At 36.7% G+C, this 23,367-nt stretch overlaps 1 protein-coding gene across 1 annotated transcript in view; it reads left to right on the forward strand.

Moving 5' to 3' along the window:
* Positions 1-2,767, forward strand: part of GLIS3 (GLIS family zinc finger 3) — a gene marked incomplete at its 3' end in the record, with an annotated part of 149,267 nt that extends 146,500 nt beyond the window's left edge. The window contains exons 9-10 of the mRNA XM_079548837.1: positions 1,357-1,539; positions 2,631-2,767. Coding sequence (XP_079404963.1) covers positions 1,357-1,539; positions 2,631-2,767 — 320 coding nt within the window. The remainder of the gene's footprint in view (positions 1-1,356; positions 1,540-2,630) is intronic.
* Positions 2,768-23,367: the final 20,600 nt, after the last annotated feature.

A 23,367-nucleotide genomic window follows, 5' to 3' on the forward strand; every position in this document is an offset into this window, starting at 1 on the left:
ACATTCACACGTATCTATGAGACCTTGAAAAAGAGTGAATATCTATGCTAAAGTACTGCATATGTATGCAGTACATATATATGCAGATATGTCTTAACTGTATAAATGTAGAACCTGAACTCTGAGAGTGTGTGCTTGCTGGTCAAGTTGTCTGGTGTGCATTGTGAAGAGCAAAGGAATGCCTCTTTTTAACACCACATTGGAGCCAGAGGGTTTTCTTCCCAGATTTCAGGTGACAAAGTGATACAGCATGTTTCAGATTGCAACCTTTTTACTTTCCCATCCATATTTTCTATGGTTTACCTTATCTGTATATAGACACAGTGCTGCTTTAGCAAACAGCAGTCATGGCCCCCAATCCAGCAGAAGTTTGTGAGCTGCTTTGTGATCATTGTGAGTTTCTAAGCATAGTAGCGTACCTCTAAGCATACCTCTGTAAAGGGACATGAGTTGGAAGATTTTTTTTGTGTAAGGGTGTGGAAGTACGCAAACACAAAACGTTGATTTTTAAAGTACACTTTATTCTTAAGTCTTTGTTCTTAAAAAGTTGATGCTCCATTTCTCATCAGTAGTAATGAACAGAGGGGCTGATGGTGTCATGAGATACTTAGACATATTCCTCTTAAATATCATCAGTAGGTTGTGATTCCAAATTCAAGCTTCCATAAAAGGATCTTCTCTGCTTTCTACTTACAGTCATCTATCCTCTGGGATAGATCCCTGATGTTTTCTCTACTCTTACAGAGAACCCAAAGGCCTTTTGTCATATTCTGCTGAAAAGCAAGAGAGACTCTAATCCTGTGCATACAAACAGCAGGCCCCATGGATCATTAACAAGCAGCCTTTCAGAGTGTCGCAGGTATCCCCACTATCAGCCAGCTGTCTGAACATCAGTGGGAGATCCTCAAGATTGGATTCATTTTTTCAATTTTTCATCAAGACTGAATCTCTTTTTTTGTTCACGCTTTCCTTGAGTAATCTTCTATTAATTTAAATTAACTCTTTTCTTAGATTCTTCAGGGAGTAGCCAAGTGCAAGCTCTGGATGTTCTCAGTTTAGACAACAGAACTGCAGAGTTAAAGAAATCTTGTGAAAAATCTCATCTAGTCAGTCAGTGCTATCAGAAATCAAGACAAGAAAGTCTATGAAACAAAATGCATTAGGAATTAATAGCAATTGGAGGAAGTCTTGGGGAGCATTATATAAAAGCTGCTTTACCATTAGAAAATAACTGAAATCCTAGTGTTACTGCAGTGAGGATTTCTCCATTCATTTTTCACGGTCAACATTACATGTACTATCATTTATTATCTCTATCCAGGTATTTTACTGATCACTTTCTTTTCATTCTTCTAGGATTTTATGGACAGCTTCAAACTTTCTGCCCTCCACATTATCCTGACTCTCAGAAGAACATACAACACGATGTTTCTTGCAGTATGGTTCCTCCCTTTGAAGACTGTTTATTTCCTGCATCAGTGGGTCAGGCAGGACTTGGTGTCTTTCATCGAACTTTTTCAGCTCACTCTGGTATTACAGGTAAATGTCAGCTGGGGACTTTCTGAATTGGTTGTGTATAGTTTCTGTATTTAGATTTGCTTCAGCCGTGAATGTGTCTGGGAACAGCCGTGACAGAGTTGACTCTTTGCAAAGAGGAGGTGGTTTTCAGACCATTCTGGGGTGGTGGACACTGGGACAATCGCCATGGATCACTCCAACATCTAGCTTGCATGCAAACTGTGCTTCTGAGGGTTTCTCAAGGGCATAATCTTCCTTAGTAGTCAGAGAGTCACTAGCTCGTGTATTCATTTTGAAATACAGTCCTTTGAGACTTGTGTGATATTTGTGCAGCCACTCTGGTCTGGTAGAAGAGTTGCAGCAGGGACCTGAGATAACTTAAACCCTCAATTTTGCTTTCTGTTTTGTAATTCACTTAGTCACATTTCCTTCCAAATTTCTTTTCACTCATAATTTAGTCTCTTCCTAACTGAAAATGCCTGAATGGGCATACGTGCTGCTCTGGAGAAGAGAAAGTTATCTCTCTGTGGAAAATCAGAATGATGCTGTTGTTTTTTCTTGTCTTTCCATACAGGATGATTTCACTTAATGGTTATTGTGCTTTGAAATCTCTTCTACATCTTATCCTTAAGTAGTGCAGTGAACAGCCAATGCAGCCATGTCACTTCAGAGCAGAGTCTCACAGTATAAGAAGATGAAAAATTTTAAGCAGTTATTCCTTTGCTTACATCTGTCATATGCTGAAGTTAGTAACTTCTTTACTAAGGGGCTGCTTTATGAGAATTGAGTTTGACAAAACATATCATTCACTGAGTGTGGTGAGACTCAATAACCAAGCATGAAGTTTATTTTAAAAAGTGTAGCAATTGAAGCATCCATTAAGTGGGCGAATGTTAGCTGCGATAAAGTCTGCTTAATTCAGATTTGATAGAACTGAAATTCTTCCCTTGGTAAGCAGTAGATTATGTAACTATTAATTTTGTACCTACATTGGCTTGCTTTTTTTGTTTGTCCATTTGGTTAGAAACAATGTCCAGTTCTCTGCCTAAGTATTAGGGTATTCTCTGTGATATAGTTGTCCTAGTTAATGAATTATTTCTGTATTTTCTCAGTTTATGATTTTCCAGCAGGGCCCACAGGTGTCTTTGGTGATTCGACCCACAGCATGCCAGAGGATAGCAGTTTCCTACCAATAAATTCAGTGGATTGTTGTCCCACTCAGCTTTCTTCTGTCTACACTGAAGGCTAAAATCATCCAACTCTAATGAGAACCTGATCCCATTTCATATTGCCCTTTTGATATTTCTCTACAAAATTTTTCTCTCCATAAAAATGCTGTGTATGAATATTGGTGGATGAACATACACACTGGAGAGGACCAAGCATTCATCCTGTAATCAGGCAGCCGTCTGAGGAAAGCATTTGGAGAAAGAAAATTTTGCCAAAACCTTAGGATTGTTTATTTTCTTTTCTTCTGTGGCACAGCAACTCTACTTTTTTGGGTTTTTTAACTTCTCAAAGGGAATTCAAAGACTGAATAAGAAAACTGTTTGTTGGCTATAATCCTCTTAATCTGAATAGCTGTAACCTTTGAGAAGAACACTTTAGAAAATTCCTTTTTTAAAAAAAAAAAAAAAAAAAAAAAAGTAAAACCAGAAATGCAGACATTTCAAAGATACACAACTTTTGGAAGTGTGTTTGCATATGGTGCTTCTGAAGTTAAAAATACACCAACAAAAAAAGGGAGAGGAATTAGACGTACATGCTGGTATTACCCATTGGAGGCATGTGTGTATCTTCTTTCTTAGGCCAAAGAGCATTGATTCTAGATCCTTACAGGCCTTGTTTAGATGACTTTCCCATCCCTCTGTATTTAAACCATACAATGTGGCCATTGATATCTCTCCAACATTTCTGCTGACCTAGTTCTTTTTTGCAGTTTTAAGAATATTTAAATGCACTACGTAAGAAGGCACATAGTCATAATCTTTATTAGCACAACAGCTAGAAAAGAATATTATGTTCTAACTTTGATTTTAACTATGTTGTAGAGCTTTATTGCTGTATGTGCTATAGTACTCTATAGGAAAATTCAAAATACCTTAAATCTTAAATCCTTAAATTTCATAGATTTGAAAGCAATCCACAGCATTTCCGGGAGAAAAAAAAAAAAAAAAAAAAAAAGAAAAAAAGAGCTACTCTTAAGTCTGCTATGTTCCCTCTGATTATTAGAAATGTAAAACTGGACTTGTTGGTTATGTGTCTTCTACTCAGCGGCTGGCTCTGTTTCACATATTTTGTATAATGTACTATAAAATCAGATTACCTGTGTAAGCCACAAGAGATGTGTTAAAACCAGTATTTTGCAGTACAGATATCTCATCACTGTGGTGATATACAGCTTGAGAGTAACTGTAATATCATGTAAGACTGAGTTTTTAAGATTATTAATCCAATTTCATCTATTTTGTGGACTCTCTGCAAAGTGTGCATCATAATATTCTTACAATCTGTTTTAATAGGATGGAAAAAAAATCAGAGATTCTTACACACTGACTAGATGGTGTGTAAGAATCTAACTATGCTTCTGAAATTACTCGTCAGTTCAAAAAAAACTTATTTATGCACAAATTTTTTTATCCTGAGAAGCTATTCGGAGTTGTTGAATGCAGTTTCGGTCAAATTCCTTATTTAATTTGCTATTCTATTGCATAGACAAATTTATGTCAGACATTTACAAACACTGGTAATCCTCTAAAGATTGTATTCCTAAATTATATTCTTACATACAAGTGTATGTGCTTCCATATTTTAGTAAGAGATTTTCATTCAATATATGCAAAGTAGATATCAACAAGCCACGTAGATAAATTATTTAAACCAACAAGTAAAATTGTGGCTTAAATACAGAGAATTCCCTACTAAATTCTTCCCTTTTTTATTCTGTTTCTCATATCACAAGTAGATGTGTCACTCTGCTTCAGCTTGCATTAGTACGTCTTGTTACCATATGTAGTTTTCATTGGGTTAAATAACATCAGGCTTCTGTACACAGGTACAGGATTATGGGGAACAATAGGCTTCCCAGCCTAATTTCAGTACTGGGAAAGTTATGGAGCAGATTATCTTGAGTGCATCACACAGCAAGTGTGGGACAATCAGGGAATGAGGCCCAGCCAGCATGGGTTCATGAAAGGCAGATCTTGCTTAACCAGCCTGATCAACTTGTATGACCAAGTGACCTGCCTCCTGGATGAGGGAAAAGATGTGGATGTAATCTTCCTAGACTTTAGTAAATCCAGGTGGTGACATGTCATTATTAGTGTTCGCTAGGGGTTAGTATTGTGGCCAACCCTGTCTAATATCTTTATTGATGATCTGGACAAATTTGAATGTACCCTCACTAATATTGCAGATGACACCAAGTTGAGAGGAAACATTGATCTGCCTGAGGGTAGAATGACCTAGAAAGGGATCTGGACAGGCTGGATTGCTACAACAACCCCAAGCAACACTACAGGCTTGTGTTGTAGAGGCTGGAAAACTAGAACAGGATCAGGGGGTATTAGTATACCAGTGAGGCCACAGCTCAAATACTGTGTTCACTTTTGGGCCCCTCACTACAAGAGGCCCTGGAGCATATACAAAGTTGGGCAACAAAGCTGGTGAAGTGTTTGGAGCAGAGGTTTTACAAGGAGCAGCTGAGGGAACTGGAATTCTTCAATCTGAAGAAGAGGAGGCTCAGCGGGACTTTATTACTCTTTTCATTTCTTTAAAAGAAGGTTGTGGTGAGGTGGGAGCCGATCTCTTCTTCCTAGTACCACTGATAAAATTAGAGGTAATGGCCTGAAATTTCACCAGGAGAGGTTCAGACTGGATATCATGTAACGTTTCTTCTCTGAAAGCATTGGAACAGGCGGCCCAAGGCAATGGTGGAGTTACAATCCCTGCAGGTATTCAAGAAAAGTGAGGATGGGCTGTTAAAGATTTAGTGGGCATAGTAGTGATGGGTTGACTGCTGGAATAGATGATCTTTGAAATCTTTTCCAACCTTAATGATTCTATGATTCTAAGATACATAGAAAAAAAAAAAAAAAAAGGCAGCTCATTTGCATTAGTGTATCATCAGACTTTTTTAGTAGATCTTTAATTGTGTGCTCTCTTAAAGCCTACTCTGTGATCTCTGCATATGCATAATTTGATTCAGTAGGAATAACTAGACTTGCTGAACACTTCAAGCTTGTAGGACTACACTTGTTTCTTTCTAAGTCAGTAGGAGCATATTTGGGCCCAGTGTATACAGATGTATATATATGTAAATTTGTACTTTCGTATATGTAGGAATGCTTCAAGATTCTCCTAACCACATGGTTTTCCAGAATTTGCCAATGGCTGTGTGCCATAAACTATTGCTACTCACCAACTTGATTATTAACACTTCTGAAATATTTCTTTTTGTATCTGATTGCACAAGCTGTCCAGTAGAGAGGGCTTTCAAGTTATGGGTGAAAAGCAGGAAAACAGAATTCAAAAAGGAGGTGATTTTCACATACAATCAGTTACATCTGAAAAAGGAAAGTTTTGTAAATCATTCATTCATTCTTTCATACGCATGGATATGTAACTTGTATATATGCACATAAAGTGCACAGCTTTCTGTGATCCTTAGTCTTAAAAAGGAACTATACAGTCTAATTAAGCACATAACTGTGGCCTACTGGTCTATAAAATGTTTACTTATGTGTCATAGACAAGGGGGATTCTTAATGATTATTTCATTATTCTTTTTCCAGCCAGACTCAGTTTGGAAGATTAGTATATTACAGAGCACAACTGTTTTAAAAAAGAAAACAAAAAACAAAAAAAAAAAAAAAAAAAAAGCAACAAAACCATATTTTATCTCACGTATTTTGAATACTGAAGTAGGATATTGTGTTTATCATGTTATTAAAAAAAAAACATGGTGCTTGTGAAAATACATAGTGTAGTGCCAGTTACTTTACCTGCAAATACTTGTGCCTCAGTGATTTTTGTGTTATTTTTCTAGTTGCTGGATAGTGTTAATTTTCAAAAGGGATTCATATCTAAATGATGAAGTCATTTTAGACTGTGGACATTAAACAATATTCTAATGAAATTATTTACAATAATTCTTTCATACATTTCTTTGTTTTCAGACTCATTGCATTAGAAATGGGTCTATAATGGATCTGAAAATTCAGATAGCATATCGGGTATTTGTGTGAGTGTTTGAGTGCATGGAAGTGCATGTATTTGAATCTCCTTCTCAATGTATATATATACACTTATTTATACATGCGTACACATAGGTGTTGCTGTTTACTATTACTGAATGTTGAAGTATTTCATTCCAGACAAAATCTGTCAAATTATATTGTATTTTCAACTTTCTATGAATATATGTGAATATAAAAATTACATTTTAACTGTTTATCCTCTTTTCCTTGTGTAATTTTATAGCAAAATTTTTCAAATAGCACTTTCTGTTGTCTGTTGTGTGAAATTTTTATACGTTTTTCCATTTTTTAGGATCAGGTAAAGCTAAAGTCAACAACTTAAAATTAGCTGGATGGGATTTTATTTAAGAAAAAAAGTCCTTCTGTACAGAAAGCAGCATCTTGTGTAATAGTTTTTACACAAGGCACTTCGGTGAGAAGAGAAAGTGGGAATCAATTTTTCTATATATTTATACATATTTACATATACAGCTATGAAGTCCATTTGCCATACTATGTATCTAAGTGATATTTGTTCTAAAGTCGTATCTGTCGTATACCATGAAAAATAAAATTTTAAAAGAATTGATTATGCTTCTTTCTCTGTTAGTACCTGTAAAATTTCTGATTTGTTATTTTCCATGTAATCATAAGTTATTTTTATCCTTTTCCCTTTTTTTTTTTTTAATGTAAAAGGTAAGAAGAAGGATGTATGGATACGGTACAAAATAAAACTGAAAATATATCTCAATGACATGATTATTAGAATGACTTATTTTGAAATGCCATGCAGAAGACTTCTCTAGTCATTGTCCTTCACTACTAGTATTTGTGTGCATTAGAATAATTAGGAGCAGATGGAAAAATATATGTATCTCAGAGATTTCTTTTAAATAATATTTGGGCAAGAGTTTTAAGACTAGATTTAATTATATTTACAGTGGGGCTAGAGGTTTAGAGAGACAAGTGTATGCCTCTTTACATTTACACCCCTTATGGAGGCACAAATAAAATAGGAACATTTAATTCCATTTTTGTGCAATGATATTTTCTTTATTGTTTTCTTTTTTAACATAGTTTTCTGACTTTATCAAACACAATTCTGCTTTTCTGTTTGGCTACAGCAGTGTTTCTAACATACTCTAACAATTGAGAAATTGTTTCTAAGCATCTGATGTGAGGAGAGGCTTTCTTTTTTTTTTTTTTACTATGCAGTAGAGAAAATGCTGACAAAAGATAGAGACTGAAGTTAATGTATGCTAATGTCTACACTGTCCAAAACACATTCTGAAAATCCAGCATGCTTACGAAGAAGAGATTTTTGCTTACCACATCCTTAAATTAGACTAGAATTCTAAGAAAATAAAAACTCATAAATTATTCTGATGCAAATATACTTACATTTTTAAAGAAGACTGAAGTGGCAGTGACAGTGAAAGAAAATACTTTTCTAAGAATGGGGAGAAAAGTATGTTTTTGAAGCCCTTTGAAAGTAATGATCAAAGTTGATTCTATTACAGAATTACTAGCAAGGTAATTCGAACAGAACCAAACTAGTAAGTCCACATTCACTGACAGGTGTGTGTGTGATTTTAGGAGTAGTTTACCGGAAATGACCTCTGTTCAGGGAATTCTCCCAGCGCATTTTAGTTTAATATAAGAAACTAGTCCCATGGCTTGGAAAATACTGTGAGCTACCCTGAAGAACCGTGTTTTGCTGAATTTGTGTTTCACCATTCAGTTTTTCTCTTAGGTAGAAACAGCCCATAAAATGAGAGGTATACCAGTTCTGTACACAGTGTGTTGTAACATCAAATACCTGAAAGCCATGTGCTTTTCTCGGATTGATTGCCTTTGCTGGATCATTTTTTTATGATGCCCTGCAGCTTCTCCTATGGCAAAATAGTACAGAAACTAGATGACAACTAACTTCCTGCAGAGCACATCATTTCTGAATGCAAGTAGGCTGTATTTTTTATTCTATGAAGTGTTGGTGTTTGTTTTTTCAGTCCCATCTTTTTAATGAAAACCCTGTTTGAAACATCAGAATTTGTCATGAGACAGAAATTGTTCATACTTAGTTACAGTTCTTCCATGCACATATGCCAGATCTGGAGTCTATTCCTGTATTCATAACTAAAGCACCCTGATTAAAAGTAGTTTAATAAAGCTCCATTTGCTATACAACTAGATCTTAAGAAAAAAAATCAAGCAAAAAACACAATATTCTAAGCTTCTTTTTACTTATTACACCTAATTAAAATATGTCTTGTGTCTGAAGTTAAAGTGACTACTTCCATATGAAAACACAGTATTCATTTTCCTACACTATCATCCTCAAGCAAATCAGGAAAATGCTGTGATACTTGTTCATATTCTGACTCCGTGAGGATCTTGCTGTTTCCTGCACTGATCACTTAATCGCTCAAAATATCATCAAATGCATTTTGAAGTACCTGCTGTATAAAAGCATTTTAAAGCCCTATCTGTTAACCACTGTAAATAAGCCTGCTCGAGAAGCAGCATAAAAAAGTTTCTCACATAATCAGCAATCTTAAAGTGGGCAGTTTATATATGACTTTATATACTCACTGAAATTTAAAGCTAGAGGAAAGAGAATGGTAATAGTCCTATAGAATGAAAAATGCTCGATTTTTAAGATTGCTGTGTCTTCTTCCAAAAGGTTAATTTATACTCTGTGTCTCTCTTTCCTGGAAATATAATGCTTTCATTTAGAAGGAAGGTATGAAAAATCATTCTACCACATCTTCCCATGCTGTTAATGGATTTACAGCCAAAGTAAATTTACCCAGCAGTCAGTATCATTAATGATTCACAAATGAGATGGACTAGTTCAGTGAACTGTAACAAAGAATGCCTTTCTGTGTCTAGATAAAAGTTCCTACATACCTTTGTTATAACTAGAAAATACAAACCTCATGCTTGGTTGCAACTAGATACACAGAATAAAGCATTACCTGTAGATAGATGGAAATGTAACTATTTCCTCAGTATCATACATTTTTTCTTTCCTCCAGAAAATGTACTTGAACCTGCCCATCAGTGGGCCCCTGCAGGCTTGACGACGCAAGTAAATCACCCAACTTCAGCTATTTCAGCTATGGGACCAGCGAGATTAATTAAACTGGGGGAAATAGAGGTGACCTGGCCTTCTCATTTCCCTTAACAGCCTCTGAAAATATCAGCATAAATCCATTGGAGAAAAAAAAAATAATAATAAAAAATAATTTAAAAAAGAATAAATAGAAAAGAGTAAGGAGAAAGAGAAAAGGGAAGAATGAAGAATAAACAAACAAAAACAAAACACCCAAACACTCAAAAATACATTAAAAAAACCTGCTAGAATATGATTGACATATCTATAATCATGACAAGACTGAAAGCACTGTTATTTCACCCGCTAGCCCTCCACTCTGTGTAGTGCACAGGTACAGTTCTGCCATAGGTATCTGCTGTTGCAGGGAGGGGACATTGTACTTTAAGGCAAATTAAATTAATGTTGCCTGAGTGATGATCCTTGGAAAAAGTTAGTTAAAGTAGTAACAGTGGAATGGCTTATTTTTCAGGGAATACTGTTGGATGGTACTATGATATCACTAAACTTTTACTCATGGTTGGTTTGATTTTTATTCAGTGAGGAGTCAAGAAAATCCTTTCAGGTGGGGATTTTTACCCTAGCAATTTCAAATCTTTTGAAACTGTGTTCTGCCAGACCCATATTTTTCAGTCCTTCTCCAGAGGATGAGGAAAGAATGTCAAGCTTGAATTTCAGATTTCTTTTTTGTTGCTACATTAACGCAATCAAGAAAAGCATTACATATAATGATGATCTTTTGGTCTTGGTACATATTTAATAGAAACCACATTAAAACCATACTAGTAAATTAATTTTAGAGAAGCTGCTGAAATATCATCTGAAAAATATCAGTAATTTCGACTTTAATTACTCTAACCAAACCTGAACCACCACTTGCAATAAAGTCAGATTACCTCAGAAAGGTAAATGCTGTTTGAAGTAGGTACAAGAAGGAAAAGGGTAGTGCTGTAATCTGGTGTTACTCTTAATTGTTTTTACACTTCTTCTGTAATTTACAGTTGGTTTTAGATTCTCTGCAGAAGCTCTTAGGTGCAGAATTTGCACTGGAAGTTGGGCTTTACAGCTTGGTAAGACTTCCTCATAGAAACCAACTTATACATGTTATACATATTCCTGAGTAAACATGTCTTGGATGAAGGAGGTGAGATTGGATGATTTTAGTTAAATTCCGTAATTCTTCATTTTATTTTCAAATCCTCAATTAAACTAAGGGACATACAGGAGTAAGTTGAGACAAGACTGATTGGCCTAATCCCTTTCCCAAGCTTTACTGATGGAGCTGTGAAGTCTTTCACTAAATGAAGTATAACTGCATGCAAGGCTATTGTTCTGTTGCTCAAGTCAATATGCATGGTGAAGTCTGTTAGCTGAGGAAAAAAAAGATCCTTGATTGAAATTATGACTAAATATTATTTTTATATTTCTTTGGACAAAGGGCTTGCCAGTGTTAGGCTTGCTGGTTGTGAGTGAGGGTAAACTTACCTCCTTTCTGCTGGAAGGGGAAGGAAAGGAGGAGGAGGAAGGGAGGGGGAGAAGGAGGAGTGGGGGATAAGGGGAGGGATGAGGAAGGGGGGGAGAGGAGGAAGGGGGGGGGGGGGGGAGGAAGGGATAAATAGGATAACTGAAGATGTCCTAGTATGTATGCCCAGACTAAAAACAATGCATCAGAATTTACACTGAGGTTTGTGTTTAACCTAAAAGAAATAAAAATCACATTTCGTGTACTTTGCTCAAAAGATGCTATAATTGAATCAGCTGAAGGCAGGCATGAAATCTGTATCCAGCTTAATCCAATTGTAGTATTAACACTGGAGTGTAGTTTGAAATCCAAAGCATAATGGTTAGGGTTAGACTGCTCTTCCTAAAATCCATGGAGAGATTGCAACACGGTAAGTGGAAAGTAAAAACTGTGGCTTGCTATGCTATGTAGAGGCATCACTGTTCTTATAAGGACAACTGTGTTATAATCATACACTCCTTTAAAAAATCAAAGGGAAAGAAAGGAGGAAACAGATCTAGAGCCTAGTTCACCACTTGAAAAGAGTCATAAACATTCAGCCTGGAACTAAGGAGTTCTAATAACTAGGTTTCAGTTGGAAGCAGAATTGTAATTATTCCAAGCTAGCAGAAAAAGTAATTGATTATAAACAACTGAAATTAGCTTTAAATGTTAATTCGAAGTCTCATGAGAATGACTTCTTCAGGACAATGGCTGAGAATATAAACATTCTTAGTACAATATACCAACATGTATGCCTACAATACCTATGTAGTATGTATGTATAGATATGTATGTATAGACACACACAAAGGACACACAGCAGTTGATTAAAGCTTTTTCTTTTCAAAACTCTCAAGGTTCTTTCCTAAAACAAGAGGAGAATGCAAAGTTACACTTTGGAGTTGTAGTTCCCTGCAATATCTTTAAGAAAATTATATAGTTTTTGCAACAATCAATCCATTGCAAGCATCGTCTAAGACACAAACTATTAGTACTTATTGGAAGATATAGAGTGCTTCTAATCTGAAGGGTCCTCCAGTGGTTGTTTGTTTCCTTCTCATTTTGTCTTAGTCACAGTGATTAGCTCACAATGCCTGGGAGCCTTGTTCCAACTTGATCTAAGCCCTTAATAGATTCTCAATTGCGCTGTACCATATGTACCCATTTGCAGCAAGTTACCATGGACACTATTGTTTTGTCAAGGCAGAGTTGTATATCTTCTCTTCTGTGACTGAACTGACTTAACAAATTTTATTACAAAGGAGAGCTTTGCATTCTGTGGTCCCAATTCCTTCATTCCTCCTTATTCTTTGTCTCACATTTCTGGAGAGCCAGTGCCAGGTACACAGCCTTCCTTGGTGCATTGTGACAGTTATTTAATACACTGAGATCCTCTGTGAAACTCACTCTCCATGGGAAACAGGGAAAACCTCACCCCAAAATCAGGAAGAATATCATTCTCTTTTCTAGATTTTTGCTGGAGTGCAGGGTAATGGAAATCTATAAAAGCATAGCATAAAACTTAATTCAAGCCTATTTGTACTTGAAATGGGCCAGAAGTGATTATGCTAAGATCTGTATGGAAAGAGTCTGGCACAAGCATGAATATCATGTCAATCCTAATAAGTGTTACAGTAAAAGCTCATCTAAACTTAATATACTTGTGCTTGGGTGAAAAGAAGAGAAAAAGTGAGTAATCTAGTCTTTTCCCTCTGAATGCTGCTCCCTGCTACTCTACATGTGAGACTACAAAATGTTGGACTTAATCCTATAGCCTTACCTCATGCTGCAGGCATTTAACAAAGGCAGTATTACTGAGTGCCGAGTTTCAACTAATTATCTGAAGTGAGTGAGAGAAAAAGAGCACCTGACATGTTGCCATGTTAATAATCCACCCAGACATCTAGGATAACATAAGATTTCTCTGCAACTGCATTTCATGATCTCCCATAATAAGCTATTATTACTTCAGGAAAAGAGACGAAGCAGTTGATGAAAAGTGGCAACTAATAACTGCATTAGAAGTGTATCAATGTTTGTACATCATTTAATCTGTGTAACTGTGTGATGCCCTATTGCTGCAGGATTGTATTTTAAAATGCAAGAGTCAGGAGGTTCTTTGCTTCAGTGAATCTCCTTAGAGCCTCCAGTAATTAATTCTGGAAAATGTACCTAGGAATTCCAAATGTGCATCTTTGTATGATGACAAAATGTAACACAGTGCAAGGGCATTCCAGAAACAGCAGGATAAAAAATGATGCCAGACCACACCTCTCCAAGAGGACACATTCTAAGTGAATTCTCTGCATAGCTTAGAAGTGATGTCCTCCCAAAATATATTCATACCGTAGCTTGAAAAATGCTTGAGAAGCAGAATCAAGTTATGCACCATGTCTGAGTAAAAGCAAAGTTGATTTCCATTTGTGATTCTACACTTAGTATATTGGGACAAATTTTCAAGACACATTGTCCAATTATGTTCTAGATTGTCTTTACACAAGGTCAGTCAGTATCAAGCAGCTCTAAAAATAATGATGTCATATTTCACTAGCAACTCACACTAGTACAAGTTTAGAAGCTGAAGGAAACTGTGGTGCTGGTGGACATATCAGTAAAGCTTCAGTGAAAGTAAATGAGCTTACATGAAGAAACAGAATCACAGAATCACAGAATGATTTAGGAACATCTGGAGGTCATTTGTTCCAACTCATGCTCAAAGAAGGACTTCTAGAGAAGTGGTGTCCTGGACATGGGCACCTCAGTACAGAAAGGATATTGAGGTGCTGGAGCAGGTCCAAAGAAGGTCAACAAGGCTTGTGAAGGGCTTGGAGAATGTGCCATATGAGAAGAGACTGAAGGAACTGAGGCTGTTTAGTCTGGGGAAGAGGAGGCTGAGGGAAGACCTTTTTGTTCTCTTCAAATACCTGAAATGTGCTCACAGCGAGAGCAGGGTTGGTCTCTTCTCACTGGTGACAGGTGACAGGATGAGGGGAAATGGCCTCAAGTTGCACCAGGGTAAGTTTAGGTTGGATATCAGGAAAAAGTTTTTTACAGAAAGGGTTGTTAAGCACTGGAATAGGCTCCCCAGGGAGGTGGTTGAGTCACCATCCCTGGATGTGTTTAAAAACCACTTGGATGTGTTGCTCAGGGACATGATTTACTGGTGGGTTGCTAGAATCAAGGTAGTATGGTTAGGTTGTGGTTGGACTTGATGATTTTTAAGTTCTTTTCCAACGTGAACAATTCTAAGATTCTATGATTCTAAGACAGTGTCCAGATGGCTTTTGAACAGGGAACCACAGAAAGGTTTGAATTGCAAGGGACCATAAAGATCATTTGATTCCAACCTCCTAGCTGTGGGACGAAGAGAGAAACAGTGCTGTTACCTCCCTTTAGAAATGATAGAAGTAACCAAGGAGAAAAAGAGGTTCCATCCAAAGATGGTGTCAGATGGTGTTAAACCACTCTAGAGACTTTAAGTTACAGCCTAACCAGAAAGGCAGCAACTGTTATGCGTGCTGCAGTAATAAGAGAAAGGGTGTAGCAAGAATGTACTGAATACTTTGTCACTTCCTTTGATTTGTATACATGATATTTTATCTTCTACGAAGTAACATCAATGCAATTCACAGCTGTGTGAGCAATTCTCATTGACACCTATAGGACAGTAAACTTTGGGAATCATAGAATCACACAATGAAAGGGATCATCTATTCCAACCACCTGCTAAAGCAGGTTCCCTATAGCAGGTCACACAGGTAGGCATCCAGACAGGTCTGGGTATCTGCAGAGAAGGAGACTCCACAATCTTTCTGAGCAATTACACAGGATTGGGTACCAAAACTAAAAAAAAAAAAATCACATTTATATTACAATAGGATAGCAGCTGCCCATTACTGTGGAGCTTTTAAAATATTCTTGGGAAAGCCAGCAAAGGCCTGTTCATGCCATTTTGAACTCAAGGGTTAATCTTTGTTCCACAAAACAACTTCACAAACTCACAACAATGAGAACAGAAGGTTCCTCTGAACCAACACTGGCCACTGAGTTACTTCAATAGCATCTTGAAAGTGAAAAGTGAAATTAGCAACCAGCATGATTTTAGTAGAATTTAAAGCATTTGCTTGTTCTCTCATTCAAGGGATTTTTTTTCTTTGAACAAAAATAAATAGTGGACGAGGGCCATAACTGAGCAACAGTCATAATAATATGTGAGCTGTGCAAGATGTGACAACATACAAATTCTTCAAAAATTCAATATTATGCCAGCCCAAATAACCTTGCTGACTCATGCGAGTGCAAGAAACAGTGCCACAATTCCTGAAACTGTTTATGTGTCTAATTGGTGTGGTCTTTTCTGCATTTGCTGACCCTCTCAGTCTTGTGCACTGCTCAACAATACTAATTTTGTTTGCTGGCTTCCGCTCTTAATATTTAATAGCCTTGGTTTTGAACTAGCTTACTCTTTTCTTTTTTTTTCTTTTTTTCTTTTTTTTTCCCTTGGAATTTTTTCTCTGCTTACATGGAAAAGACATGAACTTATTGTGTTTAACATAACTGTGTTACGTTCTTTATTTGCGTTCAAAAGGTTGTGAATTGGTTGATTGAAATATCAGTTTTCTTCTTTGGGAATAAATTGGAGCAATGCAAGAAAAAGCATAGTTCAGATTTAAAAGACCTTTTAAAGTTAGCCTTTTTTTTTTTTTTTTTTTTTCTTGTCAAACAGTATTAGCAAGTCACAGTCAGGCATACAAACTCAGAGGGTGACTGTTGGAAAGTGTGTACAGATTTGCTCCTTTGGAGAAGAGATTTCAAGATTTTAAATACTCATTCTAGCGTGAAAATATTTGGATGAAATTTGATCTTTAAGATCAAATTTAAGATCTTAAGATGTAACTAATTTTCTTTGAGAATCTTCTCAAGGACACTATGGAGAGCAACACAGAGGAAATGAACCAACTACAGATGCTAAGAATGCTACAGATGCTTAGAAATCTGACACCAAGGCCATATTCTTAACTTTTGAAACCAAACCTGCTGCAAGTACATGTGGCAGCATAAGGTGACCTCAAATGTGAATAATTGAGGAATTGATTGCATGATTGTATTATAAAGGTTGATTACTTGAGGATAAAAAGGATTCCACAGTTTCATGTTTCTTCAGTGAAAATACAGTAGAGCCTGGACTGAGAGAGAGAGACCCCACAGAAATTCTGATAAACAGCAGTATCTTCACAGATGCAGTCACCTTTTACTGGTTCTATATATATATGCATGTATATGTATGTATGTATGTATATGTGTATGTATATGTATATATATGTATTATATATATATTTGGTATATATATACATATATAAATTAAAAAAAAAAAAATCTTAAATTGATTTCCTTTATCTTTTATTTCTTCTCTAATGATGACCACTGGAAAAGGCCTCTAAAGTAAACATCAGAAGAAAGTTTTCTGAATTACATAGCTCATAGCTAATAATCAGTCCCATTTTTAAGCTCGTTGTATGACAGTAATGCTAAGTAAGTCTTTCAGCAATGCTGAGAAAAACTAGTTGCACTAGGCATCTTTCATCTTTCTACCATTCACCAACTATAAGATAAAAAGTTTTCAAGATGCAGCTGTAAAATATAAGGGTTTCTCATTGTGCAAAATTCTCCTTAAGAGAGATTTAAGAAGAGCAGTATACATGGAGGGAATCTGCCTTGTATCTAAGTTTACTAATTTGTTAGATTGAAGCAATATATCTGACTTCTGAAAAATCCCAAATTCAATTCTCTAATGCACAATACAGGCTGGTCATAGAGATTTTCCAACCATGAAGCTCATACGTAGAAGACACGAGATTTGCTGCTGACTTTAAGCTGATGTGAAGGACTATTTTTGCACCAGAATGAATGGAGGAGCACTGAATCACTAGAGTTTAGTCATAAAGATTCTATTCACCAGTCGCATAATTAAACATTAAAATCAGTACAGGAACTGAGGCGCTTTTTAATGTCTCAGTAGTATCTTTCCAGACAATGTGAATTTTACATATAGTTTTAAATTCCCCCTCTCTATCTTCTTTCTTTTAGACTCCAGTCAAAAATCTTGAATATCCAACTCAGGTAAATGCAGTTCTGGCTAGATCTACGTCTTTCAGAAATCTGGAAGAGATCTAAGCAACAATCTATGGCATTAATTAATCTGATCAGGAAGGCAGGGAATAGGAAAGGGGAGAGTTCAATGGCAGCTCCAGGTAACACTATGAAAAGCATGGAAAATATTTCTTACTTCCAGGACTGCGTCCACAAAACAGTAGCTCAAAAGCGTACTCCCTTCCAAATCTGCTGAACTGTGAGGAGTGTCAGGAGATGAGTTTCACACATCTGTAAAAAAATCTAGATCTGACTTGGATCTTTCTGTTAGGTGAGCACCAATTCAAGGAGCACAACTCTAGGGAACACAAAAATATTTTGTATTTCCTTCAAAACTTCACTCAAGCACATTATTTCTGTATCCATCTATTTGCAAAGGTCTTCAGATTCAGAAAATCCTGACTTAAATCTAAGAATGAAGCCAACCTGAAGCACACAGAAAGTCTTCTTTCATCTTCTGAATCTATTCAGTTTTGATAAACCATTGAATGTTCAGCTCTAAGGAACAATTCAAAGACAATATGTGACACTATGTACTCATAATTCAACACCAGCACTGGCATTTTAGAATATAAATAAACATGATCAATCATATTGGTAAAAAGTTTGCAAGAAATTCCTGTCCATGTTCTGAAAACAGGTAAGTAATATTATACAGGTTATAAAGGAAAGTATTATTGTTATATTTAATGATATTACTAGAACTTTAACTTGTTATATCATGTGACTTAAAGTGCTGACCTACCAACTATGGCACTGTGGAGGGAAGGAGTGATTGGAAAGTTAGAAGATATTTTTTATTGATCCATTACACACTGACATAATCAGAATGCAAGAATAAGGGCCTTAGGAAAGAGTCTTTACAGTTAAAACAGTAGAACTGCACTCTGATTCAGTCAGTGGATTCAGGTATCAATCCACACTGACAAGATGTTTTCCACATTTACAGAGATAGACATTGTCTAACCTGAAGATGACAGCTAAATTGTGAGGCGAAAATAAAATGTCTTTGCAGTTTCTCTATATCTCTAGGAAGAAGGTAGGTTTTCTGATACGTAAAATCAGATCTTGTTCGGATCCCATCAAAATAGAATCATAGAATGGCTGGGAGTGGATGAGATTTTAAAGATTTCCAACCTCTCTGACATGGGCAGGGGCCTCATTAAGTACCTTAGCCTTCTCCATGTGTATTGCAACCATTTCTCCCATCTCATTTATCAGAGTGGGTACACCCTTCCCCTGCCACTGAATCTGTAGAATCCTTCCTTGTCATTTTTTACATCTCTTGCCATGTTGAGCTCCATCAGTGCCTTGGCTTTCCTGATTCCATCACTGCCTGTCCAGACGGCACCCCAGTATTCTTACCAGGCCACATGCCCTTGCTTCCAGTACCTGTGCATTTACTTTTTATCCCTCAGCTTGACCATCAGGCTCATCCATGTTAGTTTCCTGCCTCCTCTGCGTGATCTCCTATATTGACAGATTGAAAGCTATTGTGCCCCTGAAAGGTGTCCTTCAAGAGCTGCCAGCTCTGTTCTGTTCCTTTGTTCCCAAGAACAACTTCCAAATGGTTCTCATCCAATGATTTATTCCCTGAAGTGACTAAAGTTCACTCTTCTGAAGTTCTGAGACCTGACTTTGGTCTTCGCGAGGCCCATATTCCTTACGATCACAAACTCAACCAGGCCATCACTACAGTCTTAACCTTTTTAATGATCTCTCTGCATTGGTGCAGTCCAGTAGCATGTCTCCTCTTATTGGTTTGTCTAATACCTGGACCAGGAAGTTCTCCCCTGTGTGCTCCAGGAGTCACTTGGATTGCTTGAAGCCTGATGTGTTGTTTTCCATCAGACATCTGGATGGTTGAAATCCCTCATCAGTTTAGGATGATTGCCTGCAAGTGTGACACTTCTTGCAGTTCATGCCAGACATCATCAGCATTGTTAATAGCCACCCCTTGACCAGGTATCTTGTAATTGACTCTAGTCACCAGATGTCCTTTATTGTTCTGGTCCTAAAGTTTTATCCACAATCTCTTAACTTGATTGTGTCTGTTTCTCAGAGGCAGCTCTTTGCTGTCTATACATTTCTTAAAATAGAGGGCAACAACTCATTCCCTTCCTATTCCTTCTAAAAAGCTTATAGCCCTTATAGAATCATAGAATCACAGAATTGTGGTGGTTGGAAGAGACATCAAGAGATATCAAGTTCAACCCCAATTGCTAAAGCAGGTACCCTACAATCACATGGGTAGGCTTGCAGATGGGCCTTGAATATCTCCAGAGAAGAAAACTCCACAGCCTCTTTGGGCACCTTGTTTCCATGCTTTACCTCTCTTACTGTAAAAAAGTTCTTCTGCATTTTTGTGTGAAACTTCCTATGTTCAAGTTTTAGACCAGTACTCCTTGTCCTATTGCTATGCACCACTGAGAAGAGCCTGGCCTCATCCATTGGCCTCTTACTTCCCTTTGGATGTTTATAAACTTAAATCAGATCCCCTCTCAGTTTTCTTTCCCACAGGCTGAACAGATCCAAGTTGCTCAGCCTTTTCTCATACTAGTGCCTTCCTCAGTTCTAGTTCCTTTATCATCCTCGTGGTCCTCTGCTAGACTCCTTCTGGGAGGTCCCTGTCCTTTTTTGCACTGGGGAGTCCTGAACTGGACACAGTATTCTAAATGTGGCCTCTTCAATACGGAGTAGAGGGGCAGGATCACCTACAACCTACCGGCCAAACTCTCTTTAGAGCACCCCAGGATACCCTTGGTCTTCTTGGCTGCAAAAAGTGCCCATGCCCTTGAGTACAGTGTTCCAGTTGTACAATTTGTAGGTCAAGGGTTTATAATTGCCCTGTGGTTTTCATCTCCTGCTGTTTATATCCCATGGTGCATGCAGTGATGTAGAGGCAATTCAGCTGGGCTATTGACTGAGTTACCTCCTCGGGAGAGCCCTCCCTATCCCTCTGAGAAACTTCTGAAAAATTTCCTTGCTGCTGTGTTGGTGTTCCCTGCATTTTCTTCACTTAGAAGTATACCCCGTCCCCCTGTAGAATCTGACTTAAAGCTCTGCTGTTCACTCCAGTCAGTTTGCTGCACAGAACATTCTTGTTCCGCCTGTCAGTTGCATCTCAGCTGACATCAACATGCCTGGTTTCTCAAAGGTGCGACTGAGATCATAGAACTCAAAGCCAAATCCAAACACTGAGCATGTTTGTGTATCGGTGACAAATCACTGATATTTCTGGAAGCCTGAAGTTTTGACTGTGAAGTCGTAAAATACTGGTCAGGAAAATTTTAATTAGTGAGCTCGTACTCTCATAACCATAGCAGGGAAATCTTGACAGACCTTAATCAAGAAAAGAATGAACATGTATAAACTACATATGTCCAATGTCAAATAAACAAACAAAAAAATCTACCAGTGGTTTCCTCATAAAAGAACTTTGACACTGGAGTATATTATTTCATTATCTGAATTAACAAGGAATTAAACTTAGAAATAAAATGTTAAAAAAATAGGAAATCTAACAGTGAAGATTAAGAATAGTGAAGAGTTAAGAGACTTGCTCAACAAGAAGAACGTGAATATCATTAATTTCTCACAAGTGTAGGGCCTTGAAAACTTTTTACAGCAGAGCAAAGGTAGCTGCTGACATGAAGAGAAATCTTGATTTTTGATCCAGATCTTCATTCTGGCAATACTGATAACAGAATGTGAAGTGGTAAGCAAAATATCATTCACCCTTGACATTTGGATTTGAAGAAAGCATTTGAGAGACTCTATCACATTTCTAAAAGTCCTACCCCAGAACATTTTGAAATGTTATCACATTTCAAAAAAAGTCAAGACTTCACATTCAGATCCAGCAGGTTCTCTTTAAATATAAACAGAATGAGCTTACATGTGAGTTTGTATTGAACTTCCAGATTTTATTTTCTCAGATTTGTAGCTGGATTCACTGAATTAATACAGACAGTATATAGTGTAACATCAGCATATTAGGAAAGATATTTTGAATTTCCCAATGAGCAGTTTTTTTTTTTTTTAAATTTAGACTCAATCATCTATCATGCAAATAAGAAAAGACATTGGAATGCTGCAGACAGCAGAGTTAATCGTTTATTTAAAAAATTATCTAATGGAAACTCCAGTAGATTCTAACAGAAGCACTATTTAGGAGCAAGGAAATACTACTTGCATGTCTTTGCAGTACACTATAAATAGCAGAGGAGATTTGGGAGAGAATGGCACAAAATCAGGTACAAGGTACATTGGCCATCTTAAATTCCAGCTTATTAAAAAAAATAATAAGTTGATCTTTAATTCTATATGCATTCCAAGACAGATCTTGGAAGTAAACTCAAGCAGTGGACAGGTGCCTAGATGTTTTTTGGTTTTCAGAGAAGATGCTTTTTAAACACATTAGGAAAACCCAAGATTTGTCAAGATTCAACACTATCTTACATCCAAAGTTGCCTGGAAAGGAAGAAGACATATGATGCCTATGAAAACACGTTGTTCCATGTTTGTAAGGTATTGACAACCAGCTGAAAGAATTCCAATACTGTGTAGTATTTACTGAGGGGAAATACATAGCAAGTTAAGTAAAGGATGTGAAAAATGTACACAAAAAGTATTCTTCTTCCTTTAATAAGCAAGAAGAAACATTCAACCCAAAGTTAAGGATCCTCATTGCATAACATGAGTAGACATCAATTTTTCAACTTAGTTAGAAGTTATGTGAATGGATGTCACCGTTTCAACTTGTTTAGAAATAAACGCAATTTGAAACAGAGAAACATATAGCAAGCATGTAAGACACAGACAAATTTAAAAAACAAACAAACAGAGAAATAAAAACATTAGAGGGTTTTTCTATGAGAATCAGTAGGGATCGTGAATTGGAAGTTGCGTTTTGACTACTCACTGCACTGTACGATTTTACTTTCTATAGTGTTTTTTTTCTTTTTTCTTTTTTCTTTTTTTAACCTCACTTGTTCTTTGAGAAACTTCAATTGTTTAGCCATGTTGTCTACTGTTCCCCATATAATCCATCAATTTACAGGAATAATTGTCTACTGAATTTGTTATTTTAAAAAATATTATATTTATCCTTACAATCAAACTCTCTTTAACATTTGTCCAAAGAAAACCCTCCAAATCTTGATTTAGTCTACTTAGAATCATAGAGTCACAGATTGGCTTGGGTTGCAAGGGCCCTTAGAGATCATTTAGTTCTAATCCCTCTGTGATGGGCAGGAACACCTTCCATTAGATAATGTTATGCAAAGCACCTCTTCAACTTGGCCCTGAAGACTTCAGCAGGTGGGGCAACTATAACCTCTTTGCTATCTTTAGAAGAACTTCTTGTATACAGAGGAGAGTTAAGATCTGAGCTTAGTGTAAAACAGCCAATAGCTTGTTACTTCTTTCCTACCCCATCACCATCCACAATAAATTTGTGTCTACAAGGCTTGTTGTGATATATTTGTTTTAACACAGAAAAGCACAGACATCGTGGCATGAGATGATCGCACCACTCACAGAAAAGTCAAAATTGAAAAAAAATTAAGATTTGTATGTAGTGGCTTTTTATCTGATCTGAGAGCAAGGCCTGCTTGCAAAATTGATACTTGCAGAGACTAATCTCAAGACTATTAGTCTTGAAGAGAGTAAATAACTTCACAAGTAGAGGAGTATCAACACCACTTGAAGCTTTCTCCCTAGTGTTACCAAGTAAATATTCTCAGAATTGTGAGACAAAATCAAGTAAGAAACTACTGGATTTTTTTTCCTAGATGCAGTTTTGAAGTGCACCAGTTGTCTCGTTTTGGAAGCTTCCAGTA

The sequence above is a fragment of the Tetrao urogallus genome (assembly GCF_951394365.1).
Source record: "Tetrao urogallus genome assembly, chromosome: Z".
Classification (NCBI taxonomy): domain Eukaryota; kingdom Metazoa; phylum Chordata; class Aves; order Galliformes; family Phasianidae; genus Tetrao; species Tetrao urogallus.